This window comes from Thalia democratica, chromosome 2, assembly GCF_965202585.1.
Source record: "Thalia democratica chromosome 2, ktThaDemo2.hap1.1, whole genome shotgun sequence".
Lineage (NCBI taxonomy): Eukaryota > Metazoa > Chordata > Thaliacea > Salpida > Salpidae > Thalia > Thalia democratica.
Genome location: NC_139166.1, coordinates 50938627 through 50953103, shown reverse-complemented (window position 1 = coordinate 50953103; position 14477 = coordinate 50938627). Strand labels below are relative to the sequence as shown.

At 25.2% G+C, this 14477-nt stretch overlaps 1 protein-coding gene across 2 annotated transcripts; it reads right to left on the bottom strand.

The window, feature by feature from the left end:
• Window positions 1-3747: 3747 nt before the first annotated feature.
• LOC145829862 (uncharacterized) lies at window positions 3748-7040 on the bottom strand. 2 transcript variants are annotated; one of them, XM_082937738.1, is made up of 3 exons: window positions 6938-7040; window positions 5907-6059; window positions 3748-4449 (listed from the first exon to the last, which is right to left on the bottom strand). In XM_082937738.1, the coding sequence occupies exons 1-3, from the start codon at window positions 6999-7001 to the stop codon at window positions 4334-4336; spliced, it is 333 nt and encodes a 110-aa protein (XP_082793864.1). In that variant the 5' UTR covers window positions 7002-7040; the 3' UTR covers window positions 3748-4333. The 2 variants fall into 2 exon arrangements, with proteins under 2 accessions (XP_082793864.1, XP_082793863.1); XM_082937737.1 differs by having other exon boundaries at window positions 5907-6077; window positions 6938-7033.
• Window positions 7041-14477: the final 7437 nt, after the last annotated feature.

Here is a 14477-nt window from a genome sequence, read left to right as displayed (position 1 = left end):
AAAGGATGGTAAAAATCCGTGTGAACTGTCGCCCATACTGTTTTTATGTATTTATGTTTAAAAGTTTAGACGAAAAATAACAAATGTTAGTTGACCCTAAGATAAAAAAATTAGCAGCTTTCACTAATGTGCGTACATTAGTAATTCGTAAACTTATATGATCAACATTTTAAACAAAAGATTTATTAAACACAAAACACAAAACATATTAGCTCGTCTTTTTTTATTGTAACTTAACGGTTGTAAAAAACAAAACTAAAAAATTATAAAGTAGTTCCGACACATTTTTCTGAACCAGCTGTCAAAGAGCAAAGATGACGGAGATATCTGAGACATACACCAGAAGAAAAACTGATCGTTAGATCTTATCTGAGTCTCCATGCTTCTCCACCAACTTTCTGTTGATTCCCGTTGTCTAAATACCAGCTGTAACGATTACATAATATTTGCTTAAAGTAGTTGAACTAAACAGAAACAACATTATTCAAAAAACACCTTGCAATCAGGAAACGCATGAGCAATTTCTTCCCAAAAGAAGTAAGAAGGGATGTCAGTTAGAGCATCCACATCTTTGAACATCCTGTAGAAATCTTCACTGGTTCCTCCCTCGTCGAAAATTTTTATCCAGTCATCGCCCAGGTACAGGTAATTTTCAACCCCGTCGTATACTTCCAGCCCCAAAATTCTGAAAGCTTCCCGCATCGTTTTGGTACCGCATTTCGAAAATCCCGCGTAAACAACTTTCATTTTTTGTAGTTTTTGTCTACTGTAATAAAATATTTAGTTTAAGAATACTGTTAATCTCATTTGGTTTTGTTTAAATTCTAGTAAGATTATATTTGGAAAGAAAACTTTTCGGTTGAAGTGTTTTTTGATGTAGTTAAATGTTAATTGTTATAATTTCTGTAACAATATCTTTAGTTTTAGTATAAAATTAGGATTACATTGTTTTCAATATACTTGTAGTATATTTAAAATTTTATATTAACTTGCATATACATACATTTAAAAAAACTTCTTTACAGTTTAAAAAGTTTGCACAAGATTGTTTAATTTGTTTAAAAAGTTTTATGAAAATAATGATTTAGTTTGTTGTTTCAATGTTATTAAAAATATTCTATTTATGTGGCTAAAAAACTTTCATAGCACACGTTGTGTTGCAATTCCATTAGGTTATTTTTTCAAACCGAGTTTTAATAAAATACTAAATTTTAATTTGTGAATCAGAATTAAATCATTTTAATTTATTTGAGAAAAATGTTGAATACTTTTGTATATAAGGTTTTAATAATAAAAAAATAGTTTTTAAAGCCCATAAAAACTGTAAAATAAGTAAATAATATTTTTCTTAATTTTAGAATGATTGTGTTGTTAAGTTTTTAATAACAAATATTAATTAATATTTTTAAGTAAAGTTTTCATATTTAAAGTTATAGTGTTTACTTTCTTTAGTCAAGCAAGACTTATCTAATGCAGAGACTTAATAATTTTGTTATATGAACTTTTTCTATAGTTTTTTTAGTAAAACTAAGCTTATTTTTACTTATTTATTTTACTTAAGTAACCAAAATTTATATTCTAATGTTAACTAAAACTGACTTTTAATGATAAATATTATCAAGAAAGCTTAAATAAACAAAATAGTAGCATCCAAAAAATTTAAATTTAGTAATATTTATGAACATCCAGCGATAAGTTAAGATTATAATTATAAAAAACATAAAAATTAAATAAAAAAGCATTAAAACTTCAATTCAAAAACTACATTGAAAGAAGTTATTTTTTAAAGCTTAGCTAAAAAATCATACTTTATGCGCATTATTATTATTATAATATAAAGTTAAAAAATACTGTATATGGTTAAACTTAACAAAGGAACTGAATTTTATACAAATTGAACATATAGTAAAAAAATGTACGCTTACGATAAAAATATCAAAACATAAGTTTTACAACTTTTAAAATATTATTAAAAAAGGTTTTAACTAAATGAAATTTTTATAAAATTTTCTTAAAGTTTGGAAAATCTTAGTTAATTATTGATGTGAATTGCGGTAAGATTTTTACAATTGCAAAAACTTGCTGCAAATACGATACATAATTGCTACTTATGCAATGGTGACCACTAGCGTTCAAAATAATAAAACACTTTATGAGCAGATGTTAGCTTAATTTTGGCAAACAATACAACAAAAACATATATACAAGGATAACTTTTGTAAATGATTTAATACTTTAAACATGACAAGTCTCATAGTAACATCTTCATTTTTTAGATTGTATATAAAAACAATTTCGAAGAAACAGTAAATGTCTACTCTAGCTAACTTTTTTTTCAGAAATATGAGAAAAAATTTTAAATCTCACTTAATAGTAACATACTCACAAGAGTTCCATTACTCTGCTAAAAGAACTACTAAGTTAGCTGGAAATTTAAAAAAATAACAAGTTTTTCTCAGATTAATAATTTATTTAGTACTTATTGATAAAAATATATATTAACGATATATTAAATAACGATAAAGATGTTATTCAGCATGTACAGTTTTCAAAATCAAAATTTTTATTACTGGGGGCAGTAATTATACCCGAACTATAAGATCTGTAGAGTCCTATGATCATTATGGAAGCAATTCCACTTATTTACCTGATATGATAAAAACTAAATTCAATTATTTTTCGTTTAGTATGAGCAGCAAACTCTTTGTAATTGATGTAAGCGCTCTGAAGTTTATGATAAAATCTCTAGGAAAAATACTGCGTTTAACTTATAACTAACTACCTTATAGAGATACTTACTCGGCAAAAACCCAAACACTAAACGTCAATAATAATAAAAAATGCTGCTTAATTGGTTTGGCAGTGATGAATTGAAATTATATTTGTAAAAATGGATTAAATTAAATAAATTATCGAATACATTAACGTTATACATGTTCCTAAACTTTCAGAAAATATCCCAAATCATAAGTAACACCTTAATTAGGTGTATAAGCTTAATTTATGCTTCAAGCCTATTTCTGCAAAAATATTGTTAAAAGTTATTTCTACTTTTTTTGTACATTTAGATGTAACATTTAAAAAAATATATGTTCTAAGTATTTAAAAAAAGTTTAATTAGTACTTTTTATTTTATATAAAAAGCCAAAATTTTGAAAACTATTTCTGCAAAAATATTGTTAAATGTTATTTCTACTTCTTTTGTACATTTAGATGTAACATTTAAAAAAATATATGTTCTAAGTATTTAAAAAAAAGTTTAATTAGTACTTTTTATTTTATCTAAAAAGCCAAATAATAAATAGTCTTTAACAGTAAAATAAAAAATTAAAGTTTATGTTTGACAACTAATCTATTCTTTAAGTAGTTAAATTCGTTATAAATATATTAAGAAAATAATTTACTTAATAAATGTTACTTTTTTTTTATATCAAGATACTTACACAAACTTATAAAAAACTGTTAATAAAAAACGAATGAAATGAATTTTTGTAAAAATTGTAAAAAAAAGTTACTGGAAACATTTTTAGTTTGCTCAGTAGACTAGCTAATTAAATTTTTATTAAAAAATTATAAAATAGTTGTACGCAATGACAAAAGTACTACAACAATAAAAAACTGTTATAAAAACATCAACTGACTACAGTGATCTGAAACTTTTTTACAGAGTTTATTTGAATTTTATTTTATGACTTTAATTGTTTAAGCATATGTTGTTTTATACTTTATAATAAAAAGAACTAAGAAACTATTAAGTCTATTGATTTTAGATTTTTAATTATAAGGTGTTCTAGTTTTACTAATTTAGCAACTTAAAAATGCTGAAATGAAGATTCAACTTTATAAATATTTTAGCTGACTATGTTCATCTATAAAAGATATAGAAGTTCTTTACGAAGTATTTTAGAGCTTTTTATGCAGACTTACACATGAAGACTCTTATGATTACAATTATGTTTATTCAATAACTCTTTCTTAAATAAATGGGTAGATTTTAGAACTTAGTTAAACATTTTTTATGAAAAAAACACACACAGCTTCATGATCATGATAAGTAAACGTTTAAAGATTGTTTAGGAATTTATTTCATAACAAAATCTAGTCAGGAAAAATAACGACATATTCAAAACATATCATACGTTTAAAAAAGCCGTTATAAAGACAAATTTTCTTAAAAGGACATATTTTAACTAGTCAAATACTAAAACATGTTTAACAATCGTTAGAAAAAAGTTAAACATTTTTTTCAGTAATTCCAAAAAGTACGCCATACTCAATTTTGGTCTGATAAAATATTTTTCACTGACTTCATAACATCTGAAATATTTTCAGGTTACAGTTTATAAGCGTAACCAGAATTTTCAAAATTGGGGTTTGGAATTCCTCCGTTATTGTTCCACACGTTACCAAATTCACCACCAATTTGTAACACTGACTGGCTATTTTGTACTGAAATAAAAGTGAAAGCTATTATTATTTACTCAAAATAATACTTTTAAAAAATTTTAGATATAAAGTTGATTAACCTAAGCATTGTTGAAAAACATAGTAACTTTAAAAAAACTTTTGGACAATAAATCTTCTAAATTTAAGCTATATATTGAACTAATGTAACTTTTGTTTAAAACATTTAAAGAATAATTATTTTTAATTAAGTTTCTTTTGAAGCAACTAGCTTATGTATGTATTATTCTAAAAATTACAAAACTTTTGATATGCTAGTTTTAATACAGGGGTCGGCAACTTTTTATTAGTCGTGGGCCAATTTTCCTAGAAAAGTAACTCGCGGGCCGCATTGCATAAAAATCTGCAGGTTGCAGTTATTTCAAAATAGTTGCAGTATTTAACTATTTTAAACTAAAACTATGATTAAAAAACAATAGTAGAGCACTAATAATGATAAATGTTAAATCAAAAGTCTAACTGTAAACTTTTTTTATAAAAAATTTTCTTATAAATGTTTTTAGAAATATATTTTTGAGTTTAAATTACCTGGTGGACCGCATTTTTTAGCTTTGAGGGCCGCATTTGGCCCGCGAGCCGCAGTTTGCTGACCCCTGGTTTAGTACCAGAAATATAAGCATTTAAAACACTTAATTTCCTTTATCTTCTATCGAAATTATTAAAAACCATCAAAAGAAACTTAAAAAAGATGTGTAAAATTTACTAACACTGCGTGATTATGAAATCTAAGTGATGGTATGTATAAAAAAGTTGTACAACGAACGGTAGCTAGAAAACATCATTAAAAATCTGAAACTTTAATATAAATTATTTTATCATATGCTTTGTTCGACAAAATACTATTTTGTGGTTACAGCTATAAAAAATAAAGTTTATGTTAGTTTTAAAGTTTTATATATGTTTAGTTTCAAGTAAGCATAAAATATAACAGATTTTGTACATAAGTTATAAGAAATTTTAATATAAAACTGTATTACTTTTTTTGTTTCAAAAAGAAATTGAACTGAAGTTTAGTATATAAACTTCTGATTTTCTCTTATTTGTGTATACTTCAGATAAGTTGATCTAGAGTATACACTTATTAAAACTTTATTGAATTTATCTGTTTTTTTCTTAATAAAGTGTTGTCTTGTTTTAAGAGCTAGAGAAAAAAATTACTAATTTATTATTTTACATTTCTAATACAAACTTATGTAAACAGAAAACCTTGCCATTAAAATCAATGTAACACAACTTTTAAACAAACTCTCATAACTATTTTAATCAAACTAAACTAAAAATATCTTTTGAATGTTTTTAAAAAATACAGAAAAAATGAGTCTGCCAGTTTTAATATTAGTAAAGTATTTAAAAGTGTAAGTCGTGTTTAAAATCGTACAAAAAAACAGTTTAAATAAAAAAGTTAATTAATAGTTGATTTATTTTAGCTTTGATTGCATTACCTTTCTCTAGTTTTATATCGTCTGAAATATTTTCATGTTGCAATTTGTAAGCGTAACCAGAATTTTCAAAATTGGGGTTTGGAATTCCGCCGTTATTGTTCCACACGTTACCAAATTCACCACCAATTTGTAACACTGACTGGCTGTTTTGTACTGAAATGAAAGTGAAAGCTGTTGTCATATAAAAGATTAATAATAAAGTTTGTTAACTCTAAATTGAATAAGTTACATAATTTGTGAAAAATAGTTGCGTCGAAAAAGAATATTGTATGTAAGTAAAGTGTCCTGGACAAGACATTAAACTGTATACGTGGTGTACGAAGCGATAACCGAAAGGTTTTTTCGTACACCAGGTCCTTGGACTAAACTTATTGGCACTTTTTTTTGTTCACTAAACGATATATATATTTCAAAACTTAAGTTTTATACTAAAGCAATGTTAATTTTGTTTAAAACTTGTGATATACCGGATCCGGCCAAATTCTGATTCCAAAAAAAAACTTGGACCTGCATCGTGACCCTGCAACTACAAACAGAATTTTTTTTTCTGTGGAAAGTAGTGATCAGAAAACTAAGATACTGAAGTTTTTTATATCTTTAAGCTAAATTCAAAAGCTTTATTTTAAACTAAAGTCATGCAAGTTGATACGGACATTTGAAAGATTTCTTCTTTAAACTTTGAATGTAGAAACTGACTGAGAAAGAACAACAAAGGAAATAACCTTCACATGAAAGTATTTGATTTCTTTTAGAGTTTTATTTTTTTTGTAAGCAACATTCCAAAGTTATTTAATTTAATTACTTTTTATTGGTCACTTTAAAATAAAATAATACAATTTAGTGTTTGCTCTTTTGATTTTATACAACCTCTGTAAATTTTGAAAAATATATCTAAAGCATACACTTATTAAAAACTTAACAGAAGTAATAAAGTCAATTCATAAAAAATTAAAATCAGTCTTATTTTAAAATCTAGATTCTAGAGATAAGTTTATGTATACTATTTTTTTACAAATATGTTCAAAACTTACCGGGAAATGGAACAGAGAAGCTTGCCATTAGAATCAAAAGTAAAACAAGTTTTAAACAGACCATATTGAAGTTTTAACACATACTAAAAAAAAAATATATCTTGTTGATTTTAAACAAAAACAGAAGCAACAATTAATCTATCTACGTGAATTTTCTAGGTATGAATCACTTTAAAAGTACGTTGTTTTGTTTCAATTGACTTAATAGCACATGTTAAACTACGTAGGAAAAGTGTTTTTTTATTTCTGATAAATCATACGAGTCACGTTTTAGCATACTTGTATCCTTTAACCATTTTAAACAACTAATTTTAGGTTTATACAAGAAGTCATAATGCCTTGAACGTATGCATAGACAAAACCTTTAGTTAAAAATAATCATAAGCAAACACTCTTAATAATGTATTACTATAGAAAGAATAAAACAAGTTCAAGCTTTAAGTCTTAAAGAAAAAACAGAAACTAATTAGACAATTAAAAAAACATACAAACTAGGAACTTAAGAGTTAGATTAAATTAGTTATAACTACAAATGATTCAAACAATAAATATATATAAATTTAAAGACTTTTTTTTTCTGTTTACACAAAACAGGTTTGAATTAAGAATGTAACTGCTTCTAAAGTTTTTAAATAGTAAATTGTTTTACCAATTGATAAGTATTCCGTTATACTAAATAACAAATAAAAATTTTCTTTACTATTTATAATATCAAGTCTGTTTACTTTAAGTTTGATAAAAAATAGTTTTATATGCAAAACCTTTTTTTATAGTTCTGCACAAATGTGTACAACTAAATGTTCATTACAAAAATATTTTTAAACAGCATTTATTAATTTCAGTAGTTATAAACAAAAAACGATTAGTAAGAAAAAAAAAGTTATTGTTTTATTTTTTTGGTAAAATCGAATTATAGAACAAACTTTTTGTGTTAAAACCACTTAAAAATAATAAAACACTTAGAATATAAGGAATTAATTAAAACTAATGTACGAATGGTAAAAAGTGTTTAAGTAAAGTTTTTAATTGACTAATAGTTAAAAGAAGCTTTGCATACAGATGAAAACTCGAATCGTAGTAATGATTAAAAATCATTTCGAAATAACACATCATAACAACATTGAAACTGTAACATAGTAAGTATAGACGAAACGTTGTATTTACAAACCGTTCAAAACAGGCTTGAGAAGTTTTATAAAGCAGGCTTAAACAGGGGTATGATACATTGATTTTAATTTTTAAATAGAAAGTTTAAAATTAAAAAATTTTAATAAAAAACTGCTGGAAAAAAAATATTTAGATACAAATAATATTAGAAAACAAAGTAGTAAAAAATTAAATAGACATTTAAAATATACTTAGCTGTATTTAACTACTATTATAAGAAAAATTAACTTACTGTATTTAGCATTAATGCTTAACGAATACTAAAACACTTAAACTTTGTTCAGTTAATTCATATTATTCATCTCCTTAGGTATAAACGTTTTTTTTACCATTTCAAGTTCTCTGTACTGCTGTGCTTACGTAACATGTTAATATGTTTATGTTACATAAAGGACGCTTTAGTTAATTATAAGTCTTATGCACAAAGGTTGCAAGCTTGATATGATCAGAAACGGAATAAAGTACTTTTTACTCATTTATTATTACACTATACTACTATAGCAGGGGTCGGCAAACTGCGGCCCGCGGGCCAATTGTGGCCCCCGAAGGATAAATCTGCGGCCCGCGAGCACGTTAATTTTTAGAATGTAATGCGGCCCGCGAAAGAAAATTTTGCGGCCCGCGAGCATGTAAATGTGGCCCGCCGAGCAAAAATATATTCTAAGTTATTTTTTTTCGATAAATTGGTTTAATTTTTTAAATCTCGTTTTAAGTCCCTGTATAACATTTAAAAAAATTAAAAGACTTTACTGCTTTAGCTTAAAAGTGTGAAAAAGACAGATTAGCGTTCCATCAGGATTTTTTCTCAGTTTCATAATAACTTTCTTCTTACAACAGCAAGTTATTGTCTGAAAAAAGAGTATTAAGAGTGCTTGAATTTAGTAAGCTATTTATATAATACCTTTTGAGTATATAAACTAAATTTAAATGTTTTCCACTTTGTACAAAAGTAATGAACAGAAATTAACTACGATGTCATTTCTTTACACTTAAGATATTTTCTGGTAATGTTTCATATTCCTAAATTTACTTTGTAGATGTTTTATTACTTAATGTTATATTTGAGAGTGCACTAAAACAGTTAAAATAACATAACAATAAGAAACAAAATTTGTTTTATTTTCGTTTTGACACCTTTTGAATTTTTTGAAGTTTTTCTAGCACTTTTTATTAGTTCCTAGGCACATAAATGTTAAATGATGCGCATATTATAAACCACTTTTTATTTAATAACTAAGTTAGATTAAGTTGCATTATTTTCTAAGATTATTGCTTTTACATGTAATATCTAACTGTGTACAACCACATTTAAAACAATATATATGACATAAATTAAAAGAGTATTGGGAAGGTATATAGTTTTTTTTTCAAAGAATGTTTTTTAGCAAACTAAGTTAATTTTTATGCATTGCATACTAATATACACAGCCTCTGTTTTTTGTAACTACCTTTTTAATACAAACTAAATTTAGGGATGGCAAATTTATTAAGTTTGTACATTGTTTATCAAAGTAATTCTAATTCAAGCAATAAACAACTAAGCATTGCCACACACTCAGACTATGACTATTTGGAGAATTGAAACCTCAGGCAAATTTATTAATTTTCAGTACTGAAATACCAGGCTAGTTTGTGGTCACTCAAGCTGGCTTTTTTGCTTTAAAGAGCGGCAAACTAAATTGATGATTTATGCTGTGTTCGATCTACAGTGTTTGGTTTTATTGATGTGTCCTGGACTAGACGTTAAAAAGTATCCAAGTGGTGTGCGACTCCATAATCGAGATGTTTTTTCGTGCACCGGGTCTTAGGACCAAACATTTTGAGCACTTTTATTTGTCGTACAACAAACAACATATATATTATAATATGTGTTAAGTTTAAAATCTTGCAATTGATATAATTTGAAGTTAAATTTTGTTACATATAGGTGTGAACAATTAGTGTTGCTAAAAATTTTTAAACCTGAAAACCTGAAAAAAAGTCCAAGTTTGACAATTTAAAATAAAAAAATCGTGAAAAAGCTCGATATTGAGAAGTTTTTGAAAAAACCTAGAAAACAACATAAATTTAAACATTTATACATGTAAAATAGTGAATTTTCGATTTGATACACAAATCTACCATATGAATATTTTTTTTATTAAAATTTAAAATCATACCTAAAGTAGCTTAACAGTATCTTTTTAATATTGCTCAATATTTAAGGCAATTTTTTTACCTTTAAATTAATTCTATACTGAAAATATAAGCAAAATTTGGATTTTCAAAAACTTTATATCGATGTATTGCACCTTTACTTTTAAAATTATTTGCCTATTATTTTGGCTTTTACAAAATTAACTTAGAAATACTTCTAAAATGTCAAAGTTAGAAAAAACTCCTTTTATAAAAATTCTCAGATTATATTTCTTCAATATTTGTGGTATCAGTGCTCTCATCTTAACAGATTGATTTAAGTCTTAATTTGAATTATGCGGCTTTATAATCTTCAGACATTTCCTAAACACGACTTCTTGTTGTCATTGAAGAAATAAACAAAAGTATTTCATAACCGCCATCAAAAATTATTTAAAAACGTTTAAAATTCTAAAGGGTAACTCTTTTCAGTAATTAATTTTGCTACTTGATAACTTACCTTAACTTTTTTTTGATCAGTCTGTAGTTACTGAAAATAATCATGTGCTTTGTTGAAAACTGACTTCAGCAGTTTTTTTTTTCATCGCAAAACTCTTAGCTAACGTTTTTTAATTCTTATAGCTTGTCTTGTATTTCACATTTACTCTTTTTAAATGCATTATTTTTCTTGCAGATAAAGAATTGCTACTATGCTCAATAAAAAATATTTTTTATACTTCATTAATGACTCAATCAGTTTTTATATTTTTGTCAAAAATGTTTAAAAAGCTTAATTGTTTATTCAAGCTGACTTATAGTGATTTTTTTGTTATATTTTAATTCACTGTCAATAAACTTTGTAATTTCTTTAATTTCTGAACTTTTTTTAAACAGAGTTGCCAAACGCTAGTTTAAAAGTTTGAAAAAATCAGACTAGGTTAAACCTCTTTAAGTTTTCTGAAAACTTAGGTGTGTGTTAAACTTTCATTTCAAGCACTTTGAATAAATCTTCAAAATCTCAAAATATTTTTTATGACTGTAGTGTAGTTTAAAAATTTAATTTTTTTACTTGTTTTCTTAAATATTGTGTACTTTTTTAAAACGATGATATTTTAGTTAGATGTTTAAGCTAGATTAACAGCAAGTTAATAGCTTTTTTGTCACTGGTAAACTTAGATTGGTTTGATATAACATATAGTTTTTTTGCTTTTAAAGTGGCAACCATGTAAAAGACTAATTGATAAAAACCGATTGATGAAAAAGACATTACTAGTTATGTATTTTATTAAAATATTTGAGCATTAGTTATGTTACAAAATTTGTTTTAGCATTTTTACAATACAAATAGGTATAAGTTTAATATAGTTAACTAACTACTAAATTTTTTAAAGAATAAACATTTTTTAAGTTGCAAAAATTGTTTTTAAATGTTTATATTTTTTTAAATATGAAAAAGTGGTTCGTAGTATAATAAATTTATAAAAGTGACCCAAAATTTTTTTTCATGCTCGGTTTTTATAGAGAGTTAGGTTGTAAGTAAAATAAAAAAATAATATTAAGTTTGGCTTATTAAATGTATATAAAAGTACATATTTTATTAAAAATTAATGTATTAGTCATTGTAAATTTTATTCCAATAAATATTTATAGTTTAAACTTAAACTTTGTGTAACTAAAAGTCATTTAAATTAATAAAGTGAGTAAAATAAAAACCAAAATATTATTTGAATGGCTTAAAAAAAAACTGCGGCCCGCGAAGATTTTGCAAACTTGAAATTTGGCCCGCGAGCACCAACTGTCTGCCGACCCCTGTACTATAGTGAGGAAATTCTAATGTACTGGAAGCTTGAGATTTAAAAATATTTGAGACTACATAAAACTACGTAAGATTTGAGTTCGTATGTTGTGGTTCGTTTATATTGCTTTTACAAGTATTAACTTACTTTTTTTTGTATTGATAATTTAACGTGTTCAAACGTGTTTTGATACTAATTTGTACAATTAATTTTAGTCCGATACTTGCGTTTGAAATATAAGTTACTTGATTACAATTAAAAAGTTTAATTTTTCTATGCTACTTTACTTTTATTATTATCTTAATTATCAACACTTCACTAAAGAAATTATCTGCATAATTATTTGTTTGTTTAAAAAAAATTCATCACTAAATACTTCTTTTTTACAAATAACGTTTTTGTACTATATTTGCTCTGTTTTAGTTCAAAAACAATTAAAAAAAAATCCTTTGGTTGGAGCTATTTAACTAAAACTTAAAAATCTTCGATTGTCACTTTTTTATACAAATCTGAGGTACTATTGGGTTTCTCTATCTAATTCTTATATCCATAATTAAAATTATGTTTGCGCTAATATCATAAATGAAGACAATATAATTGTATAATTTATTGAGTCTTTTCTTTTTTTTAATAAATGAATTAAGCTTAGATTTTATACAAATGCAATTTTATGCAATTTATTTTTTTCTTATTGCTGCCAATGACTGATTAAAAGCAGAAAATTAAATTAATAAAGTTATCTATAGATGTTTGTGTATTTGATTAATCGGTATATAAAGTTCTATGCTTTTTATTGTTTGTAAATTAGTATTTTTTGTTATAAATTATTGAATCTAGAATGTACTTGAATAAACTTATTTTTAATCTATATCATTATAAAAAGTTTTACACGAATTAATTAAAAATATGCAGAATTTAGTAAAAATATATTTTGCCCAGTTAAAACAGACTTAACTTAGTTTAAACTAAAGACTAGTGTAGTTTTAAAGAGAAGTAATTATAGTTATTAAAATTTTTGCAACAGCTAATCAGTTTGGAAATTTTTTTATTCACACAAAATTTTCTTAACTATCCATAAGGTACTTACAATGTTATTATAAAAATAAAAAGTAAAATAAAAAGTATATTATAAGAAGTAACACAACTTAAAGCGTGTAAAATGTTAAGATAATGCACTGAAGTTACTTTTACAAAAAAAAAGTTAAAAAGTTTATAGATTTTATATTTTTAATAGAAATCTTAATGAACTAATTAATTACTATTAAGTGGATCGTAAAAAAAATAGTTATAAAACTCATTAGCTGTTCAAAATTTAAAGTTGGTCGTTTGCTAATAAAAACCCTAGCGACTAAGTTCACTGGAATATATGATAATAACAAATTTGAACAGTACTCACTAACTACACTTCTTTACTACACTAACAGATGTTTCTGTGTGTAAACAAATTAACACACTTCAACGGAGCTCTGTAAAAAAAAGTACTGCAAGGAAAGAATAGAAGCTAAAGTACATATCTAAAAGTATAAATGTGTCTATAAGGTATGATAATTTTTTTTTTTTGTTTCACAGTTAGAACACAGTCTAACTAAAAACTGAGTTATATATCAAAGTTTAAAAAGTTAGTAAACACTTAATCTTTAGGATTTTTCTAGCTAAATAAAAAGTTAGGGTTGCTTTAAAAACCAAGTTAGTTATCAATTTTTTTTAATCACACAAAACTTGTTTAAGTTTTTCACACCACCCAAGAGGTACCTAAAAGGCGCATTAGCATTTAATTTTTAAGTGCAGTCGCTTCCCGCGTAGGTATATTCTTCTGCACTGTTTAACTAAATATATTGTTATATGAAATTTAACTTGAGATGACACGGTTTAAATTTATGTGTATATTTATTTTGCAGATAGGTGTTACAAGCATTAAAGTGACATGTTAAATTATTTATTTTTAATTTTAAGATTAATAGTAAAAAAATCTAAGTTCAAAATTAGTGAAATTAAAAATAAATTATTGCTAAAACGATATCCGTAGTTTAATAAAACTAAAGTTTTAAAAAACAAAATTTAAATTGACATATCACCACAGTCTTTAAAGAATAATGTTTTAAAATAATTTTATTCTTAAACATACAATTAACAAATATCAAAATATCAAAAGTACGTTCAAAAAAAAATTATGCGGCAAGCGTACAAACACCTTTACAACTTAAAAGAAAAATTTAATAGAGCCAGATGCAATGGAAAGGATGAGTGTAGTTTTAAAAGATGCCCGCTTTCCCCCGGAATTAAATTCGTCATTTTTTTTCAAATTCTTCTTGTCCAGCTTTCATCTCCGAAACAGTTTTTCCATTGCAACCATCCTCAAAGTTACAACAAGCAAAGCTAATTCCACTGTTGTCAGAATATTTGATTGGTCAGAAAAAGTGTTTAATGTTGTCAAACTAAGTATTAAAACGTACTTTTAGATT

What these genes read in the sequence shown, in the direction of transcription:
- LOC145829862 (XM_082937737.1), bottom strand. Translation starts at nt 7,001, where the DNA reads ATGGTCTGTTTAAAACTTGTTTTACTTTTGATTCTAATGGCAAGCTTC. An exon ending in CTTCTCTGTTCCATTTCCCG is followed by an intron (nt 6,078 to 6,937) that starts GTAAGTTTTGAA and finishes ATATGACAACAG; the next exon opens with CTTTCACTTTCATTTCAGTA. An exon ending in CGATATAAAACTAGAGAAAG is followed by an intron (nt 4,450 to 5,906) that starts GTAATGCAATCA and finishes CTTTTATTTCAG; the next exon opens with TACAAAATAGCCAGTCAGTG.